Source organism: Haemaphysalis longicornis, unplaced genomic scaffold (assembly GCF_048455015.1).
Source record: "Haemaphysalis longicornis isolate Haplotype H1 unplaced genomic scaffold, Haemaphysalis longicornis Haplotype H1 scaffold_9, whole genome shotgun sequence".
In the NCBI taxonomy this organism is placed as follows: domain Eukaryota; kingdom Metazoa; phylum Arthropoda; class Arachnida; order Ixodida; family Ixodidae; genus Haemaphysalis; species Haemaphysalis longicornis.
Window position 1 is genome coordinate 43458933 of NW_027526460.1, and position 21767 is coordinate 43480699.

Genomic DNA, 21767 nt, shown 5'->3' on the forward strand with positions numbered 1-21767 from the left:
CTGAAGATTGTTTTCACCCAAAAACATCAAACCAATATTGAACAAGCAGTTCTTCTTATCATTACTATTTTTACCACTAAGTCATGCTCTATTGCACCTATCAAATTGACTGACAATTCAGACGTGCATGACTTTATATTGCGGTTTGCTAGATGTATAAAAAAACAATAAAACAAAGAAGCCCATCACAACTTAAGTATACTGTCCAAATACACGCACAATAAAAACAGCAGGCACATTGGCGTAGGCAGAAAGTAATGGCCAATCAACAGCAAGGGTTCACATTCACTGCAATTCACATGGGAAAACAACACACAATGGGCAAAGACTTGGAACAGCGATGGCTGTCGTGAGAAAAAGACAGGGGAGAAGGGGTGAACAATTTTCGCTCATTTGAGCGGCGAGTGCCCCAAAGAAGAGAAAATGGGTGTGGTTTCTAACCTGAAGAAATTCTGGTGAAACTTGTTGTAGCTACCTAGAGTCACCACAGAGCCAACGCCAATTCCAAAAGTATAGAACACCTGAGTGCCTGCAGCAATCCATACCTGAACGGGGAGCGCGGCGAAAAAAAAAAAAGACAAATGTAGTTGGCGTCAGCCGCAAGAGAACATTAACCACATCAAATTCACGAGATGCTTCCCATACCTTCACTCAGGCGGGGGTTGCAAAGACAATTTACATGACATCATAAGAAAGAGTGCTTGCCTTTGGCTTTAGCAGCTGACTCCAGTCTGGAGTGACATAAAACAGAAGGCCGTCAATCGATCCGCTTAGTGTGACACCTCTCACGAGGAGAATGAAGAGGCAAACGTAGGGAAAGATTGCTGTCACCCAGACAATCTAGAAAAGAACCAAAAACATAGTGAACATTAAACAAAACAACATTCTGCCATCCACTGAAAATTAAATGTTACAGGAAACAATATGACGTATTGACAATTGTCCAAAGTAAGATTCCGTAAGTAAGGAGTGTTCAGGTGAAGAGGTGGGAGATGGGACTATGGCATGTTGACTAGAACATTACAAGGTGCTGCCACATAAATTTAATGACAGTGAAAGCCAGGGCATACACACAGACAAGGCCATGATAGTCATGAAGGCACAGTAGTGATGACAAATTATCTGCAGTACTTTCAATCCTACCGGCAGTCAACTCGCAACTGTGCGTAGAGCACGGAAACTGCAGCTTATTATCACCAGTACAGCAACCACACACTGCAGTTAGCTTTTGCAGAATGACCTATAATTCTATCAACAGCTATTGTAAAACTAGCGATAGTATCGACAGTCAATTTACTGACACTTTTGCATCACCAAGGCCTATAAAAAGACATTTCGGCTGCAGGCACATGAAAAAAGCATGTCGAAAACAGAACTAAAACAAACACTTTAGAGCCGACAATCCGTAGCCCTTTGCACTAGCCACTCGCTGCCAATCCGGCTATCCGGGTACCCACAGTTCCCATGGCGGCATGCGAATCGGTGCGATTGCAGCGAGAGTTACCACTCTAGGTAATGTTGAGAAGCTCTATCCTTCACACTATGGCAGTCGCAGACGGTAATTTAAAAAATCCCAGGCCAACTCCACTAACGCGAAACCTGGTGAGTGGCGAAGCATGCAGTGCATAAGTGTATTCTTGGTGCCTTGGTGTTTTTGCCAACAGAAATGAAACCGCTGGGGGGTAGAGGTGCACAGCTTTGCTGTAAAAGTCTCTTGTATTTGAAGCACGATGCTTTCTAGCCCGAAGCATAAACGAGTGTCCCGATGTTTTTTTAGTACGCATTACGACGCGCTCCAGCGCAAGGCGTAAACGAGTGTCCCGGTGTGTTTTTTTAGTACGCGTTACATTCTAGTGCGAGGCGTAAACGAGTTTTCCGGTGTTTTAGTACTGTGGCTACATGAGATGACGATTATGACGACGATGATTAATAACGACGGAGATTACGACGACGACGACAACAGGCAACGCCAACGACCCCAGCCCCTAAGGGGCTTCGCCTCCAAAAGAACACATAGGTTCTACCAGGAACATTAGTTCCAATAGCACAGACTGAGGCATGTTGGTTCCAGACACCCTCACAGGAGCGTGTCAAGCAAAGCTTGCGAAAGGAAGCGTTCGCTGTAGAGTTGCCTATGTCACACGGCATATTTTGTCTCTGCGACCTCAGCGATTCTCTCATTTCCTTTAGTGCCTGCCTGTCACTGCAGTTGAGGCAAAATTGAACATGGTGATGGGACACAGGCTGGACTGTGCCTTACCTTGCCGCTTTGATGAAGGCCCCTCCAGATGACAATGTACACAATGAACCACGACAGGAAGAGGTACAGGGCCAGTTCGAGGCGCATGTTTCCAATTTCGTGGAGACCCGACGAGATGCCAAGCACATGCCTCCTGTCGAGGGCAAGTCGAGGGTTGGGGGGAAACAAGGAGGAGAAAGAGAGAATTAGGACGGGCACATTATAATTGATAATCGTAGTATACACTGCAAGGCCCATCTTCTTCTAAATTTCGTCTTTGCTAACACCAACTTACGTGGCAGTTCTCAGGGGAGATGTGCACAAATGAGCAATCAATACATCTGGCACTTCCAAGTTATGATTGATTCTTCTTTTTGAATGCTGGCATGAGACAGTTTGCTCAGCAGCATTACTCTACAGAAATTTTGGTGGATGCAAGAAGATATGGACGCTACATGTGCACTTGTTCTGCTGTATGGTTCTGACATTTTAATTTTGACTGGAAAAAAGCGGCTCCATTGGAATGGTCCCAACACTCAAGATGCAAAGCCATGACTGAAGGCATCCGGACCACCTGGTGCTTGAGATTGGAAAGATTGGGCTCCTTCCCAATCATTGCTTATGATTGAGAAGGAACCCACAAACTAGCTAGGCATTGTTTACGTTTGTGATGAGGATTGCAATGGCAGGGTTGCACTCACTCCCAGAACTCCACGATGGGTGTGACAGAGCCGTTGTGGGGCATGGGATGCGTGTCGTTGTACTCCCAGCAGTTGTCAGTGTTCCAGTGGTTGCCGCAGTGTTTCCACGGTAGCACCTCCGTGAACGAGGAGATCAGGTAAAAAAGAATCCAGGCCACGATCACCATGTAGTAGATGTTGGACAGCGTCACAATCGTTAGAGACGCAATCCCAATGCCTGCAAGTTGCAAAAGGGCACCGCGCGTGAGCTGGCTATTCTTGTTAAACAAAAACACATGATGCTACTGAAGCAAACATGACACTCTAGTGACTCTAACAAATGTTTGGAGCATTTCTGTTCCAATGTGAAATGCAGTTTTTTTTTTTTGTGTGTGACTCCCAACCTGCCAACATATTGTGCATCAAAGTGTGGTGCTTTGATTTTGTGTTTACTTTCAGTGTTTGTACTTGGCATGCACAGTGTTTTTCTTTCTTCTTCTTAGCATTCTGTGTTAGTATGGCCACAATAAAATACACTATGGCCACCATGCACCACACAAGCTCAACTAAAGTCACAAAAAAATTCAATTTGAGTCACAAGAACAGTTTTGTATTACTAACGGCACCCCATATTGCGCTACCCACGCTTGTACACGCCAAATGTTTTGAAATGGCAGCAGACTTCGGAACATGGCCCCGGAGCGAATGCATGGAAGAAGTGCGTACCTTTGAACATGGGCACTATGCCCCAGGTGCCAATGCCGCCGCGACTCAGGTACTGTCCCATGGCAACTTCCAGGTAGAACATGGGTATTGCAGTTGTGATGAGGCAGATGAAGTAGGGAATGAGGAATGCACCTGCACAAGTACACAAGCAGTCAAGATGGGCGCCCTGACAAAACTGCTATTAGTATGGAGCACTATCAGCCGTGCATCCAGGTGGTCACTTTGGCTTATTCTCAAGGTTGTACTGTCATGCTCTTGGTGAAAAAGTGGAGCAACCATAGTTTGTAGAAAAAAACTACAAAATACCCTGAATGATGAGATGTCTTGTTCGATAAGAACACATTCACCCGAGGCAATTAGGTATTTTTATACGCTGTAGCTATATAGCGTTCCGTCCAGACGGAACGATATACAAATGCTTGAGTTCCGTCCAGACGGAACTAGCGCTGCGGGTTATCTTTCCGTCCAGACTCCAGACGGAATACAACTGAGAGCTTACGTTCTGTCCAGACAGAGCCGCCATGAGATTTGTACAGTTCCATCCAGATGAAAGCAAAATCAGCTGATTAGACGCTATGCTCAGTCTTCAGATTTGGTGTAGAGGTTGTGCCTAGGATAATTTCACTAATGTACCGGGTTCGATTCCCCCCGGACATGCAGTGTGGCGTGATGTCCATTAATTCTAGTGTCCTCCCACTAATTCGAACTCCGCTTAATTCAAACAGTTTTATGGTCCCCTTTGAGTTCGAATTAACGAGCTTTTACTGTAGTAGCGAAAAAAAATTGCAGCAGTGAATGCCCCACTCACCGCCCCCATTCTCGTAGCAGAGGTAGGGGAACCGCCAGACGTTGCCCAGGCCCACCGCGTAGCTGATGCAGCCGAAGACGAAGTCCGCCTTGCCGGACCACTTGCCCCGGGCGGGTGCACCCGCAAGGTCCTGCTGACTGCCCAGTCCGCTGGTGGCACACGAAGACTCCTCGTTGTCCTCTGCCTGCGTGGTCACCATTTCTTTTAGAGAATGCCATCCCCGGCACCGTGTGGGGCTCTGGCTGCAGCCTCGTATGCGTTGTCCATCAAGCTGCTGCCCTGCTTCTAGTAAATGAGGAGTTTCGTCCTTATTTCCACCTTGGAATAGGGCTCAAACGTCACCTCCCTGCATCAATCCTGACCACCCTTCAAACTCTCGAATCAATAAGCCCGTTCAGAATGTCCTCCTGCTCGGCCTGTGTGATGCTGCTCTCCTCCCCTTCGTCCACCACCTGCCTATAGTGCCACGGGTATTCCAGTGGACCGGCGCGTTCACACTGGCCATCGCCTCGATCACAAATGTAGTTGACGTAGCTCATGAAGGCCAGCACAATGACGAAGATGAGACTAAGCAGCCCCCCAGCTTTCTCCATCACTTATGGCGACTCTACTCTTACAGGGAAACTATCAAGTGTAGCAACGTGACTGAATCTACGTTAAAAAAAATCTTGAGCACCGTGCTCGATCATTTGCATCCAAATTTAGCATGAAGGGGTGTTTGAGGGTCGACATTCTTTAACACTACATTAACAACTGAAGTCACCTGGTGATTGAGAAATAAATAAAACAATGTTTCACCTGTGGGGACCGCTCCCATAACTGTCTTTTCTTCTTTGTTTTTTGCATGTTGTGAAAGGGTGGGGCCATTCGTCAGTGCCAAAATTCAACGCTGGATGCCACTGCATCTCAAGCATTTGTTTCGAGTGAGCTTAGGTTATTCCATAAGGCATCGTGGTTCAGAAACATCAATTTGAATTCCTTCAATGATATCCGCATTAACTGTGGGGCATCTTTCTCCTGTATGCACCGACCAAGCAGATATCGTTGTGCAATATTCACTGCACGCGCACACTATGAACACAGGCTCACAGTTTGTGCTGCTTTCGAAAGGACACTTGCTGACCTGCCTGCAGATGGGCACTGGCTGGGCGGCTGTGAAGGGGGAGCCCTTCTTCCGGCACGAACCGCTGCGACCCAGGCAGGCCAGCGTGAAGACGTGTGGCTCCGGCGCCTTCTTTTCCATGTTGCCAGCCGCTGGACGCAACTCGTGTGCAGTGTCCTGCAACCAGTTCGAAAGGGAGAAGAAATGCTAAGCAACATGACCACGCAAACAAAGCTTGGAACATTTTTGGCAGCATAAATGCTGTAAGCTTAGTATCAACATTAGCAGCCGTGTGCCATGGGACCTAGCAAACCCCAAACACACACCACATGCAACGGTTGAAGGCGAGGGGGCAAATTTAAGGCTGGTGAACACAGGGGCACAAGTTCAATTTCTGGCCACAGCAGTTCCTTTCTTACAGAACATGTCCTGGTGTATTGTCTTCGACTCAAAGATATGTGGCTTTGTTCATCGCTCATGGGCGACAGTGGTGGTTCACACTCTTCCCCACTAACATAAGGAGAACAAACGATAGCAGTATTGTGATCTGAAACTGCTAACAATGGTTTTGCACAAGGTATTCTTTAATATGGTCCGCACGATACTACACATTTGGCACCGCCAAACTGCTTGTCAATTTAGGCTCTAAAATAGGCTCTATGACTCCAAGTGCAAACATAGAAGGTGGCTCGTTCCTCGTAGGGTCACCTGACCTTCAAGCTCAGGCAAGGTCAAGCCAGTGCCTCATGCGGTTGCACAGTAAAACCGTCTAATGGCTTGTTCATTGCAAGGGGAGGGGTGCGGATAGGGGGATAGTGTAAGGGCGCCTGCTACCAGAAAATGATACAAGGAGGCACTGACTGCATCCAAATTCACGGTGCGTCCATGCCGCTGAGCAGATCTGTCTTGTAGTTTGTAGTACAATTGTGTGCACTTTCACTGCACGTTCTCAGTACGAAAACCGAGCTGTTACTCAACAAACTTGGTTTAACCGCTTTAAACCATGGCTAGATTTCTTGTTTGACCTTTTCGTTGTTACGACAGAGCCATCACCCCACCCCACAAATCTCAACCTGTCTCTGTCGTAATGTGGCAGCATTTCCACTCACCCCTCACAAAGCTGTCAAGAAGAAAAGAAAAGGAGTCAAATAGTGCATGTAAAAAAACTACAAATCCACTATCTGGCTAGCGGCTTTGCAGCAAAGAAGAAAGGGGAAAAAAGCACCTCCATGCGATAGCAGCTAGTGGCAGCTGGAGGAGTTAGTTCCTGTTAACTCAATCATGTCAATCTAGTAATAGGTCGTGATACTATTCTCGGCGCTTATCAAATACAGCGCGGCGTGGTAATGTCGACGGACTCGATATGACGCACTTTCGGGCGCGTCGAAATGCGCCGCAAGGACACAAACATCCCTTCCTGCCAGACTCTGCATTGGCGAGCGTGAAGTGCTCCCTCCCGCCGTCGCCTAGGGAACCCAGTCCCTAACGCCGGCTTCCCTAACGTCGCCAGGGAAACCATGACGCGCGCTAGCTCGACATGCTTCCGCGCAGGCGGCGGACCGGAGGCCAAGGTCGCCGCCGGGGATGCCGTCTGGGAGCCCCGCGCGTTTGCTCTCGCCGATCTCGCGTTTTCGCTTCGTTCTGTATGCGTTCATCGTTGGCATGTCTGCCGTGCGATGGTGTTTGTTGTTACTGTTCCCATAGTGCGGTGCGCTTGCAACAACGTTACGCTGCAGTTAACGGTGCGCCAACACCCGCTATTGCACAAAAGGTGAACAACCAGCCGCGATTGCACAGTTGGGAAAATTTTGGAAACGGCGCTATTATCCGTTACTCCCAAAAATTTTCCCGTCAGTCTGGGTGGAATTCCAGTTATGTGAGAGATGCAGAGCTAACTAATATTAAACGTCCCCAAAAGACATTTAATTAAATTAAGCTGAGGATATTGTTAAAAGTGCCCTGTTTTCGTACAGTATTTTTTCTTCCGCGATTGGTTTTTGACGAGGTGTAAAAAGTCTACTAAGGATTTTTTTCCTTTCACGCTTAAATTTATCTCCTCTCAACCGCCGCGGTGGCTCGGTGGACAATTAAGGCGTTGTGCTGCTGAGCCCAAGGCAGAAAACGTTTTTCTGATGGAGCCGAAAAGCGAAAACAATCGTATGTCGAGATTTCGGCGCACGTTAACGGTTCCCATGAAATCGAAATTAATAGCCCTCCACTACTGTGCTCCTAATAGCCCATGGTGTAGCTTCGGTGCGTTCGACCCAGCTATAGAAAATTCGAAGAAAAATTTATCGCATGAGGCATTTTCATATTCAAGTTAGCCACGCGTAACGAAAGCGGGCTCTGAAAACAGCTGATCTCTCATCTTAGTTTCGATTACATTAATACAAAAAAAGGAAATATCGGCCTCCATTCACGCGGTGGCCCATTACCCAACGAATCTGTTTGGGTTTCAGTGAGTTGCACACATGCACGAAACAAAAACAGAATTGACTGAGGCACATTCCAAACGAGTGTCGCGGAAACTGCTGCGTCTTGCCAGTCGGCAAGCTCCACGTGACTTGCGGTGGGAGCGGCGGTGTCGCGTTCGTCTTCACACCCTCCCCGCGGATCTAACGCAGCGCCGACGCTACACTCACTTCACCCTCTGCTTCGCCTAGCTCGGATACTGCAGCGCCGTGCCCTTTCTATCTGCCCGGATTTCTGCACACGGACATTTCCTGGCTCTGGTACCCAACCTGGAACGCATGCGGGGACAGCTTCGCTGGGAAAAACGAAGGACAGGGGGGAAAGTTGCCCGTCTGCACCTGGCGAATGTCTCTCGAGCAGTACACCCGGTACTCACAGACATGGTTGAGCAAACTCGGGCGGGGCAAAAAGAAACAAAGAGAAGCGGAAAAAAGAACAAAGAAGCGACCCCATGATGAAACCACCAGTTGATGGTTTACGAACAGGTTTACGGAACTAATCTAGACCCGACAGACGAATTATTAAATAACCGCCGCGTTTCTGACGGGCGGCCGGCGAACGAGCTAAATAAGAGAGGTACGCGTAAAGTGCCACATTAATTAAACTAGAGGGAAGGCGTCACGACAGGTTGTCTACTTAGTCCGCCATAAGGTCGCGGAGGAGTGTTATTGATTGACCCGGCCGACCAAACGCAGCCGGCGCCGCACCTAGCACGTGACAGAGGCCCGGGCAGACACCTCTACGCGCCGCGCAAGCTGCAGGCGCTGGTTTTCGGAACGAACGGTTGCGCGGTCGGCGCGGCGTTGACTCATCGGCGTTGACTACGACTGCCGGGTTCCAGAGGTGTGATTCACTTCCATTAGCCTCCCTTCGGCGCTGTCGACAGGCGCAACGTTAGTGGCCACCTGCAGGTTCTGCCTGCTGCAGCCACAGTGGACGCTCAAGAAGGCATTTATTTCGCCGAAAAACTACGGGGCGCCTAAGCTTATTCTCTTGTGATATGAAAATGCGTGAGCATATCACTTCTCGCCGAGTCTTGAGCTGCTGAGTGTATGATATATCACAGGACGACCAACCGGCCCTTTCAGCCAAGTTTCGTTCGCAGTGCTTCGTTTTGCAAATCATCATCATAATCATCACCAGCCTCTACGCCCACTGCAGGGCAAAGGTCTCTCCCATTAATCTCCAATTATCCCGGTCCTGTGTTAACTGCGACAAACTGATCCCCGCAAACTTCTTGATCTCATCTGCCCATCTAACTTTCTGCCGCCCCCTGCCACGCTTGTCTTCTCTAGGGATCCACTCTGTTATCTTGCCTTCGCATTACATGCCCTGCCCACGTCCATTTCTTCTTCTACACCACTCTAGAGGCGAAGCACCTTAGGGGCTCGGGCTGTCGGCGTCTCATGTAGTAACGGTACTAAAATTTCACCGGGACACTCGTTTTCCAACGCCTCGTGCTAGAACTCTTCGTGCTTCAAAGACACGAGACTTTCACAGCAAAGCTGTATATCTCTACCCCCAACGGTTTCATCTCCATGGGCAAAAACGCCAAGGCCTAAGACGCCGAGCGCTCAGCATCGAAACCGTATTATACACTTCATCATAACTTAGAAACCACATCATACACCGAAACCGTATCATCGAAACCTCGTTAGATTTCACGCTAGTGGAGATGGTCCGGTGTTTTTCAAAAGACGACGCCACTATCCTTGACGAACACGGTGCTTTTGGGCTGCTCGCTAGATGTGGTCGCAGACGACGATTTCTGTTGCCGCGTTTCTGTACCTCAGGCGCAAATTACGGGCCTTGGGCGAGCCTGTGTCATTTAGCAAAGGACTAAGATTGCGAAGGCGGAATTTTGCGGACAGCTTCCGGTCACGCCGTTTAGTTACGCCATCTCGCCAACTGAGCCAAGTAATTAAAAGTTGACGAGTAAATGGGTGAGAACATATACGGTATAGCAATTGTGAACATTTTATTTAACACACCAAACCCCAAAGAAGGGCCGTGAAAGCATGCAAGTGTGCCGGCCTAACCTAAACTCAGGGAGAAAGGACTACTTTTACAGCTGTAATGTACTTCGTATAGTCCCTCCGTAACGGTCGGACGTCGGGTGGAAAACAGCAAGGCCTGTTTTCGAAATCTCTAACTCATTAATAGAACACTAGGCCATTTGGTGCCGACTTGTGGAGTAAAAGCGCAAAGACGACCGGATGAAAGCGAAGGCCATAGGACAAGCGGACAGGCGCTTGTCCTGTTGGCTTCCTTTTCTTACCGTCATCCTTGCGCCGTTACATCACGTAAGCACAGCGCGTGGTATTTTTCGAGCCTTTTCGCTTTTCTTTCGCTAGTTGAACATGTCATACCAACTGGCTCAGACAGCGGCAACGACGGTGGCAACTCCTCCGATAGGCAGCTTATACAGTAGCCTCAATTGTGAAGCTGGCGTGTTTTAAAGCAGCCTCACCGAGGAGCTATTCGAAAACGTTAGGAATGCACCAGCTTGTGTTGGCATGTACTATTTTGAGATATGAAAGGGAACACAGGAACGCGTGGCAAACAGCCTCGAAACAGGCTCGGAGCGATACGCGGATGGCGCTGTGAAAAACGAAGGGGGAAAGGAGGGCGCTCTTCCACTAACAGTTGGCGCTCCCACCGCGCTGGCATTTCTACAAAGCACCAGCTACGTCATTTCGCCGATAATATGGCATCCTCGGACAGCCTATACACCATTTTCCTTGCTAGAGGTGGGCGCCGCCATTTGCTTTTTCTGACCGGACGCTAGCGCCGTCTATGAAGCGACCGCCGAAACTTCCGCGCTGGGCTGTTAAGTGCTCCGTTCTTTCCGTGCGTCTGCTCGGTACCCGTGCTTACCCGTGCATTACCAAGTGAACCGTAGTGATTTGGCGTTAAGTTAGCGGTTACAGTGTTTGTATGTGTGTGTGTTCTGTTTTGTTTTCATCATCTGCGGACGGATTTTAGGTCCTCATTTGCTGCCAGAGCGTAAAATGCCGATCCCGGCTCTTGCGAGCAGCAGTAGCAGTGTGGTGATGGTGCCGGTGGTGCTCCGCAGTTCCGCGATGAAAACGTACCGGTATGGCACCGAATGACATAGAAATCGATATCGGGGAGTAAATACGTGTTTTCAATGCCACCGTGCACGTTATGTTCACCAATTAGTCATGTTTACGGAAGCGCGGACGTCGAATGCGAAGCGCGCACAGCATATGTGGGTCACTGTGATCCGTGCTCGCGATGGACTTTCGACGAGGCGATTGCTACGCTATTGACATTGCAATGTAATATAATCTTTCTTAACTAGATTTATGACGGTTACTGACGAAACGAAATTACCTGGGCGGAAAAATAACACGACCGCACAACCAGTCAAATTACTATTCTTCGAAGGTTGAGCAGAAGGGTCGACGTTCGGGCGAGTTAATTCTGGTTGATCATGATCGTGGTTACGATTGACCTAACTCTGCGCAGCGCATGTGGCCTGTCGCTCGGAGCCCACCTTTGTGAAACCGCTGCTTGCACCACAAATGCTTTACGCGACCAGCAGTAACTGTTTTGTAATTGTAATTAGCTCCGTGACAACGCAAAAGGATTAGAAGCTTTTCCTTTGACCGCGTTGTAAACAGGTTGAGCTATTTTCCAAATGCAGCGTTCACGCGTATCTCGAGCTTCGTTTCCACATTGGGCTGCCTGCTTATCCTGCTATCGACCAGCAGTGTGCGATGGAGAAAGTTATCTCGTTTGGCAGTGTAATGCGTTGGCCTGAAAAAAAGTAAACAAAACGCCGTGATTTTAAAGGTTAGATTAGATGAAAAGGGTATTGTTTAATGCCAATCGGCTGTAATGACCAAACAGTATATGGTATTTTAAATTGACTACATGGAACCAGAAGTTATTGTAATGCTGTATTGTATCGGCGCTCGTGAAAAATCCCCAGGTGGTCAAAATTAACCCGGAGCCCTCCACTACGGCGCGCCTCATCACCCATGAAGCGTCGGGGCGTTAAACACCATAATGAATCAATTAATCAATCAACCAATCAATCAATGCTGTATGGTAAAGGATAAAGTTGCTTCTAACATTTCAGAGGGTTCCGTTTCCTGCCGCAGCTTTGCGTGTGATAAATGAATTTTGCCCCGTCTGCTTGCCGTCCAAGTGCACCCAACAAACCCTGGAGTTGGTCGTTGGTACAAAGTCGTTGCGATTTATCAGCGGCATCCACCAATATCTCAACTCGGTGTGTGTTGGGAAGCGATGCCGCAAAAACACGCCGCAACCGCACTGCATTTTCTCCAGGCAGTGTCGTGCACATGCGTGCTGTCAGCGACTGTTTCTCACTTTCTCTGGTTGTTCAATAACCCACCACCGCGCAGTGCTGACCAAGTGACGTTTGCGCCTTGAACGGCATCGCAGTATTGGCTAAAACAGTTGAAAGTTCCACAAAAACTAAGCACGCGGTGCCAAATACCCCCAGAACACGCAGCGGAGCATACCGCGCCGAGCGATGTTAGCAGCCCAGCGCGCACAGGCAACACTGGTCGGCCGCCGAGAGAACTGGTTTGAGAGTATTTTCCTCCTTTCCCGGCTGCTTATGGAAAATGGTGTATAAGACGCACAGTTGTTAGAACAACGTCCCCCTTTCCACTTTGTCGCCGACGGCGGCCGCCGTTGCGTATCACTCGTAGCTGGGTCTGAGGGTGTTTTCTACGCGTTCCTGTGTTCCCTTTCATATTGCTCATAATAGTACGTCTCAGTCACGAACGAGTGGGCGCGGATCCTTGTTACAGAACTGGAACGATGGGGGCCATTCCGCAGGTTGATGCACTACCCTATTACGAGGGAAGCACTTTCCACCTAGTCATTCTACGCATCTTATGAGGGTAGAGGTGTACACAACCCAAGAAACCGTCACCGCCAGAGCCTCGGACGTCGCGGGGGCCTTTTGAGCCTCCGCCACCCGTCTACCCTGAAACCCAGTGTTAAAGAAAGTGGCACTGCTACTATTATTCTACTACCCTTCGCCGTTTTAGTCGTCATTAATGTGAAGAGCGGGCAATAATAGCGATGATGATGACGATTAAACGTCGCCAGTTTTAGCTTGGCGTAAGTCAACTTCTGTGATAAAGATGGTCTCGTTCGCTCGTTAGACAACCTCATCTGGAAGAGGCAACAACTGCCGAAAGACCATTGAAATTTCGGGTGCATCCGATTTCAGATGGTGGAATACACGGCCAATCTCAAAGGCTATCGTTCTGGCCGGTTGTCATCGACCTTCGTGGTGCTCGCTTGCCCGGTGAGATGTCTGGCACATCGCATTGATTCGCGCCTGTGCTATCTGCGCCTGTAGCGTTCGGCTGACCCGAGCTGAACTCGAGCAATTCAACAGCCTTAGCTTCAACTGTCACTGCTGGCGCAGCACCCTCGGTGTAAAACTGAGTGCCTCACAGCAGCCAACTTCGCGTAGAAAGAAGGGCTGAATATCTGCTCTCAAGTATGGCTGTACACAGCGCAGGATCATTTCTACGCGCGAATTAGGTAGAAATATCAAATTTTGCATCCACCCACTTCGTGCGTTTTAACCCTCCCCCCCCCCCCCCCCCAAAAAAAAAAAAGAGTAATAATGTTACCAGTGTATCCAGTGAAAAAAATGCCGCAGTAGCTATGAACCAGCCCGTAAACGACGCACTCCAGGTAAACGTGCGCGAACTTGGGCCGACGCCCGCGATCTATAAAGACGCCGCAAGCCACTAAAGTAACGTTGTATTCGTCTGCCCCGAACGCGCAGTACACGCAGGTGTGCTGCGGTTTTCTCATTGCCTAGATACGACAGGAAAAAATATAAAAAAAGGACGGGGAAGGCAGAATGACTCCCGGTGAGCATGTTACGAGCACAGCTGCTCTCTAAAACAAAGCAGCTGCCTGCCGGAACAAGCACCATTGAACTATTTCGCGCCAGCGTTTCAATTGCTCCGGAAAGAAAAAAAATCAATCCTTAAGACGAATTGATTTACTCTGTTTCACATTCTTCTTGTTCCACATCCACGCGCACCGTCGGCATATCTTTCTTTCTCTTCCAGCGTGACTATTTTACCAGAAACCACTATATTTGCGCCCATGCAAATTGGGTTTGTCTCAGGCAGCTTAATTAGCTTAGCTGCTTGTGCGTTCACTCATTCGGATGCGCTTTTCCAGTAGCTTCGTGGGCGGTGAACGGGCTTGGCAAGTCACTTCTCGTTACTGCCGAGTTAAATGCGCGCTATGGAACGGCCCGTGCTGTGGAACGCCTGGTGCGCTTTTCTCTTCCGAAGGAGGAGGAGTTTTTTGTACAATGGTTCGCTCAAGGACGCTGTAGAACGACGGGACGTTCGCTCCCACAACGATGAGGCACAAGAGGCTGTGGCCTGAAAATACGGCAGCTACCAGCGAAGGAGGTAACCGCCGCGGACGGGGAGCGCAGCCAACGGGTTCGGTCCCCATGCGAGGCGGCTCAGCGGCGCCGCGTTTCACTCTCCCGCGCACCGGGCCGGGGCCGACGCCCGGGGCCCCTCATTGGCGCTGTGGAGAGACCGAGCCAGGCGCTTTTCACGCAGCGTCAGAGCGCGGCTCTACTCATCGCATATATTTGCGGCCGGTTTTACGTGTTGTTCTTGTTGTTGTTTTCTGTGAATCTCTTTAAGTCGACGCGGCTCTATGTTTAGCGTGGCAGTGCCAAGCTGCTCTGCGGACTGCCGCAGCTGCCAAGTGAGCCCCTCTAAATGATCCCACGCCAAGTGGATTAAATGAACGCTGCGGCATCGCTCTACTCGAGATGTTATTGTCACAGGCGGCAAGCGGGAGCAGAGAGGGTGTCATTATAGTTAGGGAGCAAGCGTATACGTTGTTCACCTCCCTCAGTTGCCCCAAATCAGTTCAATGTACTGGAAAGCTGAGCTCGCACCTCGTCCCCAGAAAAGGTTGAGATGACCTTAACCTCTCTCCGAAATGCCAAGAATGACACGTTTTTGTGGTATTTAAAAAAAAAACGGCAATGGTTTGAAAACCTGAAGATCCTTCCGTACCACCGTGCTCGGTTGATAACGGTGGCTGTTGGGCACAAAGGGGGACCATTCGGAAAATTCAGTGGTTACGACGTGCGAATAATGCTTCGGGGAACTGAATAAATGCGGCGTCTAACCTAAATTGCACAAAACCTTCGAATTGGAATCACCTTATACAAAGTGAATGAACGGCGAAGCTGTGGATGGCTTCATGCCGGACGGCGGTGTCCACGTGATCGGCCGATGGCTGTGCGTGTGTTGGTGGCGTAGCCTTGAAGCTTTGGCGTTTCAGATGTTCCCATGGTCTTCCCCGGGCAGGCCGATGGGGAGGTGTCCTCTTTGACCATGAACGGCAGGTGAGCGTCTGTGGCGCGTTCTTTATCTTTCTGGCTTGATTTTTTTTTTTTCATCTTGTTTACTTACTCACCTAAAAATACTAACGATAAGATAACAGCTTCTCTGTAAAATGAGAACGTTTAAAGAACGTTTCTCTTTAAAGCTGCTGCTGAAATGGCAGCGCGAATCAGAATGACACGCACTGCGCCTGGGACGAACGCCCCCAGAAATGAAACCCGACGCATTACGTGTACGCGCCAGCGCCAAACAGCAGCAAGCCCGTTTTAGCAGGGCATCGCGGGGCCATCGCGACGTTGCTAGATGTGACGCCAGAGCTCTTGAGTGACGCCAGCTTCAGCACGGTTACGGCGCGCTGTATCACCATGTTTTTCTTTTTACAAACAAAGGCCGGGAGGGCGCCAAGGGATGCGGTCGTATATCTTGGGCATAAAGAAAAGAGGGAAACCGGCTCACTGGGCCTTGTGAGCCAGTTTCGCTAACGGAAGAGCAATTCCGCTAACGGAAGTGCACCCGTCTACCGGAAGTGCAGAATGTGACGCCAAAGGGTGGCTCTTTTTTTTTTTTTTGTCTCCTTGTTTCTCAACAATGGCCGAATTTCGGCGAAACGCGCATGCGCACGTGCGCAAGAAATGAACAACATTATTGTAATTGTGATCTTTGAAGACATGTACGCTATGGACCAATCATCTCCAGAACATGTGCTCCGAACCCTTCTACGTAAGAGAAAACTCCGTGTGACTTGGTGTTCTAATGATAAGCTATCTTCACCGCTTTTTTTCTAGCGACGTGTTACTTGGGCAAAAACTGGGAAGTTTTGTTGCCGGTGAACAAAACGGTTTTATGAAACAATATCCCCCTAGGAAATAAGCCAAGCGACTAAATGAGCCACCCGCCGCTGTGGCTCGGTGGCTAAGGCGTTCTGCTGCTGAGCACGAGGACGCGGGTTCGATTCCCGACCGCGGCGGCTGCTTTTCTGATGGAGGCAAAAAGCAAAAACGCCCGCGTGTTCGAGATTTCGGCGCACGTTAAAGATCCCCAGGTTGTCAAAATTAATACGGAGCCCTCCACTACCGCGCGCCTCATCGCCTGCGTTGCGTCGGCACAATCAATCGACTTTAAAAAGATCAATGTAACCTCGGCCTTTGTAGCTGGCTTTCTCCCATTGTGCGTTTCACAGTGAAGCCTAATCATTAAGAAAACTATAGGCGCCAGTGGCAGTGAACGAGGTCGAAGGAGACCACCGACGACGATCGGGCCGCGGCCGGCCCAAGCATAGGCGCGATGCCGGTCGTCACCCCAATACTGTGAGAGGCGGGAAATGCAAAGCGTCGACGTGGATACAACCGCACTGAGCGCTTCCCCGGCGCGAATGCGCGGTTTGAGCGGGAGTTTGCGACCAACCAATAACCCACAAACAGCTCCAGCATCTCAGCGAGTTGACCTAGTTGGAATTGATTCATCGTGAAACTGCGCTGCACAAACGGGGCCAAGAATAGATGCGGACAAGCGCTTGTCCGTCTGTCTTTTTTTTTTTTTTTGTCACCGTTTTTGTTGTGCGAAGTTTCATGATAACCAGCTCCGCTGGTCATTCACCTTTACAGATTGGGACGACACTAAATTTTTTGAGCGTCAATGTGTGCATGTCTACGTTGACTTCTGGCATCAGACGTAAAAAATAATTCCATTCTGCATCCTTATTCGTCCCTCGTACATTAATTGCATGTAAGAGACCGTTGCGCGCGACATAATTCGCATTCCTTGAGCTTTATCTTGTACAGTGGACTAGACCGCGCACCGAAAACAATCCCTGTACTTTTTGTCTTCCTTGCACGCACGCGTGCGTGCGTGCGTGCGCGCGACGGAGAGAGTATACGCTTCCCTGCGTGAACGCGGGTTGCACGCAGGCGCATCGGCGAATGTTTAATAAATGCAAATGCTTTGATTAGACGGTTTGGCTGGCCTAACACGGAATATGCATGTACAAAAGCAGCATGCGTTCCGGCTTAGAATGTATTTCCCAGTGTGTGTCGGGCATGTGCTTTACTGTGCGTATAGCTAGGCTTCAGATTTCTACTTCTCTACAGCTGTAGTGTAAGCTGTCGATTGTAAGATTGTAAGTGTAAGATTTCTACAGCTGTAGTGTAAGCTGTCGATTGATTGATTGATTGATTGTGCAGTATCCAACTGCGGGTACGTTCTGCTCTGTTGGTATCTATGACTTTGCTAGAATAAAACCAGCAGCTGTCAGCTGTGTGGCATAACGCCGGTACATAAGCCGAACGTTTAGCTATGAGGTCCTATGATGTCAACTGGTACCTGCGGTTTGAAGCACGTTCAGTACAGTGAGTACTTCTTCCGGTGGTTACCGCAGTTGACGAGACCCCTTAACGTAACCTTCCAGTTGACCATTACGACATGCCAAGCAACGCCATACCAGTTGACAACGTTAGATTTAAAAGCGTGAGGGCTACAGTCGGCCGTCACTACCCCACGTCGGTCTTTTCCTCTACTGCGCATCAACCTTTGCGCAACCATGTTATACACCGGAAAATACGGGAAGCGTTCTCCTCTATCGCTCCCGTTGCGGTGTTATCTGCACGTGCCGTGGCCGGCCGCAGACTTGCGTTTTTCTCGCGCGCCGTGGCTCGAGTGCGGCTTCAGACGCTGCATCGCCGATTTCACGGGCAGGACACTTAAGCGCGAGACACATGGACGACTGGTGGATGCGATTCGCATGCGACTGATCGTTACGACTGATCGTTAGGACCGGTCTTGGCCTCGTTCGCTGGTCGGAGGAAGCTCAAGACGTGCGACTGCAAACCAGATGCAGTCGTGCCATCGTTGCGAACGCCGTACGGTCACAGCCAATGAGAGCCCGAAGGTGTCATCCCTGAGAAAGTTCCTTTTAAAGCCCCGAGGAGGCGCCAGTGGCACTTCTGAGTAATTTGTGGGGAGCAGCTCTCCGCCACCTCCGCCGCCTACCCGTGCGCTCTCCACCCGGTAGACACAAGTTGCCAGCGGTACCCATGGCATGGACAAGCGGAATCATGGGTGTTAGGTTCCCACACCGCTGTACTGAACGTATAAAAACATCCCCCTCGCGAGGGGCACGATCAAATGCAGAGCATTTCTGCGGGAGGCGTGCCTGCAAGTCTTATGGATTACGTATTGGTTGTTGTTGTTGTAATTGTTGTCTTGCAGCGTAGACGTTGTCGATGAAGTCGATGGTGAAACGTGAAACGTGCCGTGAACCCCCTGCCGCGGCTATTACGCAACGTGGAGAGGCTACGACGCAACGTGGCGCGGCTATGACGCAACACAATCCAACACAATCCACTTTAATCCAACCCAATCCAAGCCAAGCCAAGCCAAGCCAAGCCAATCCAATCCAATCCAATCCAATGCCCTTCGCGAGAGAGTGTTATAGCGCCGAAATCGCGCCACCACATGAACGCGAACCGAACGCGGCGAGAGAGGGTGTTGCGAGCGGAGAGAAGGCGAGGAGGACGCGGGGGAGAGGGCGCACCTGTGGCCGACGGTTGAATGAGTCAAGGATATAAGGCGCGTGCGTAACCTTCCATTCTGTGTCAGCTCCGTGGAGCAGTCGGTAAAGTGCCGTGTACCTTGCGTTCCGCCCGCAGAGTCGTGGGATCGAAACCTGGCGCCGGAAGGTATTATTTCTTTATATAGTGTAGGGTGCGTACTACGTAGTGATGCGGACTACGGACGCCAACGCGGGTGACATCGTGAGTTACTAAAATGCTCTGCATTTATAATGCAACGTATAACGTAATAGCACAATTCCTTTTCACTTCAAGTTGATAAATGTGTTGTTTTCCTGCTCGGATTTCTCTTGCAAATATCTAAATCGGCCTGAGTGCGCCTGAACTGGGACGCAACCATGGAGCTAAAACAGTGGGCGGAGCGGCGCCGACGACGCATCGCACGCGCGCATTGGACCGTGTGTCTCAAATTCACGCGTCCGACTAGTCGTGGTGACCGTCGTAACGATCAGTCGCATGGTAATCGCATGCACCAGCCGCCCATGTGTCTCGCGCTTTACGCTTGCACGTGCAAGGAGAGATCCAGAGATAGCGATTTCGGTTCCTCTTCATTTTAGGGCGCCGCCCGTTGTCGCCCGTATCTGGGCTGAGCCGCGTCGCCGTCGTCGTGAGCGAGCGAACGATGGGAAGACCGACGAGTGAAAGAAAGCCAAGGAGGAGAGCGTCGCCGCATTGGGAGGGGAGGGCGGTTGGCCGAGGCGGCGCGAGCCAGCCGTATCCGAAAGTGTGCGGTGGCGGAGGGGAGGGGGCAGTGTATGCATGTGCCCGCACGAGACGCTCGACAGCGCGACGCTTGGCGAAAACGTAAGGGGGGCGTGCGCGTGACTCGATGTGCGTTCGCTTAAGACGCAGTTCGCGGTCCCTTCCTGAGACGTCCTACGCGCCGCCGACGCAGAGGCTCGAGCATCATCGCTGCCGTAGAGAGAACCCACGAGTGAGAGGTGCCTCAGGGCACCGCTGCTGCGCCCAAATATCGCATTAGGGAGTATCGTAATCGCCAGCCAATTTTTTCTCTCTCATCTATTTCTTCTTGGCACAACAGCTGGTTCATTGAATAAGCCCTTTATGTCCCGCCTGCCTCCTACTTTGTGCGTTTTTATTCGTAGTTATTTTCCAGCTTCACCTGTTATGCAGCTTGGACTTTCGAATAAAACTGCTTTTAACGGCTCACATGTCCTCTAGCTTTGTTCTTCGTTTTTGCTTGGAACGCAAGCGTCACCACCCTGCCCGAGTTATCAACCTCTACAACTATCACGTGCCAAGCCACCGGCACCTACAAAAAGAGGGCACCTAGGGCAACGGCGTGATTTCAAAAGCCGCGAGAAAATAATGCTGTTCAAGTTGCGAAGATCGCAAGACTCCGAGGGCGGATTTTGTAGCCGGCCAATCAGGCTGCAAATAAAGAAAAGGAAAGGAGACACCGATGTACAGTCGGTAAAACGCTTGTCTATAACAGCGATTTCAACTTCAACCAGCTACATCCGAAAACTGACGAAACATACTCGTTCCAAACATGTCGGAGGGAAAAGCGAAGGGCTAAGACTTCAGAATTCCGCAGTAGTTTTATTCAAATCCCGCACCGGCGGGGCAGGATAGGGCTGAGAGTACGAAAGCTGTGTTATAGACAAGCCTTTTACCGGCTGTACTTCTCATAACTATTTTCCTCCACAGCTTTATTCTTATGAATCGGCATTTCAGTGCGGGCCCTTCAAAACGCGAGCAAAGTGCCTCAGCGACTGAGCGATAACAGGTGAAAATTTTGCCACTCGTTTATCGAAGCCCCTGCGCGCAATGCAGGCAGATTTAATAATAAAAAGAGTGGCGGGCTCACCCCGCGGCCTCTGTAGAGTGCATGCTGTTGTTGCCTATGACGCGTCATAACCGTTCGTACCTCGTGAACCGCTGGCGCTTGTTATACATCATCCGCTTGTCATCTCCCCGTTATTTAGCGCAAAGAAAACTGCAGGTACATTTCAGGCAAAATACGGTATATACAACTGGCATCCCCCGCGTTCATTTAGTTAAAAACGCTCGTTGGGTCGGTTTTTACGATAGTAAGCGAAAACAGCGGCCGCGCAAGAAAGAAATGGCGCGTTCGAAATGACGCAGACAGGCTCCAACCGCGCAAGCAAAAAATGGCGCGTTCGAAATGACGCAGAAAGGCTCCAGCCGCGCAAGAAAGAAATGGCGCGTTCGAAATAACGCAGAAAGGCTCCAGCCACGCAAGAAAAAAATTACGCGTTTCAAATGACGCAAAACAGCTCCAGCATACGAAATTAAAGCATGCGCAAAAAGAACAGAACTCCCGCTGGCGCACTTTCAGGCAGGGGGCACGCGAGCACTGCAAAGGCGGGAAATTTCAAATGCATTGGGTTGCAGCCGTGAGCGGATAACGGCGCTGCAGCCCATTATGGCGAATCACTGCTCTGCACTTGCGACAGCTTTCACAGTGAGAGGAACGGCTTTGATTTTTTCCATGTCATTGCTTCTGGCGAGTGCGCGTGCACTCCCAGCTTACTGCGCGTAAGCCTAAGCGTATAAAGGAAAGCGAAAGGCAGCTGATTTCGTCTTCACATTTATAGCTTACGGTTTTGTTGTGAGGAGTAGACAGCATAAGAAAAGAATACCTGCCTAGAAGCATAAAAGCAGAGCTCACATACTTCCAAGGATCTTGAGAGCCGCTCCCAGAACAGTTTCTCAATAGCAGACGGTTGAAGAACAAAACACTGCAATCGAAACGCTGCCGTTAGAAAAAAAATTAA

The 21767-nt window shown here is 49.9% G+C and overlaps 2 protein-coding genes across 4 annotated transcripts in view; one reads left to right on the forward strand and one right to left on the reverse strand.

Annotated features, from left to right (window-relative positions):
- LOC144152820 (sodium- and chloride-dependent GABA transporter 1-like) overlaps positions 1-21767 on the reverse strand; it is a 53236-nt gene that overhangs the window by 8876 nt on the left and 22593 nt on the right. The window contains exons 1-8 of one of the 2 annotated variants that reach the window (XM_077684295.1): positions 5975-6049; positions 5577-5732; positions 4454-4637; positions 3646-3777; positions 2941-3157; positions 2261-2393; positions 706-840; positions 442-545 (exon numbers count right to left, since the gene is read on the reverse strand). In XM_077684295.1, coding sequence (XP_077540421.1) covers positions 442-545; positions 706-840; positions 2261-2393; positions 2941-3157; positions 3646-3777; positions 4454-4637; positions 5577-5732; positions 5975-6034 — 1121 coding nt within the window. In that variant the 5' untranslated portion in view covers positions 6035-6049. Of the gene's footprint in view, positions 1-441; positions 546-705; positions 841-2260; positions 2394-2940; positions 3158-3645; positions 3778-4453; positions 4638-5576; positions 5733-5974; positions 6050-21767 lie in introns of those variants that run through there. The other variant, XM_077684296.1, reaches the window with a different exon arrangement.
- LOC144152821 (longistatin-like) overlaps positions 12737-21767 on the forward strand; it is a 108537-nt gene continuing 99506 nt past the window's right edge. The window contains exon 1 of one of the 2 annotated variants that reach the window (XM_077684300.1): positions 12737-13341. Coding sequence is in view for 1 of the 2 variants with exons in the window: in XM_077684297.1 (XP_077540423.1) it covers positions 15386-15441 (56 nt within the window). In the remaining variant the exon portion in view is untranslated. Of the gene's footprint in view, positions 13342-15351; positions 15442-21767 lie in introns of those variants that run through there. The other variant, XM_077684297.1, reaches the window with a different exon arrangement.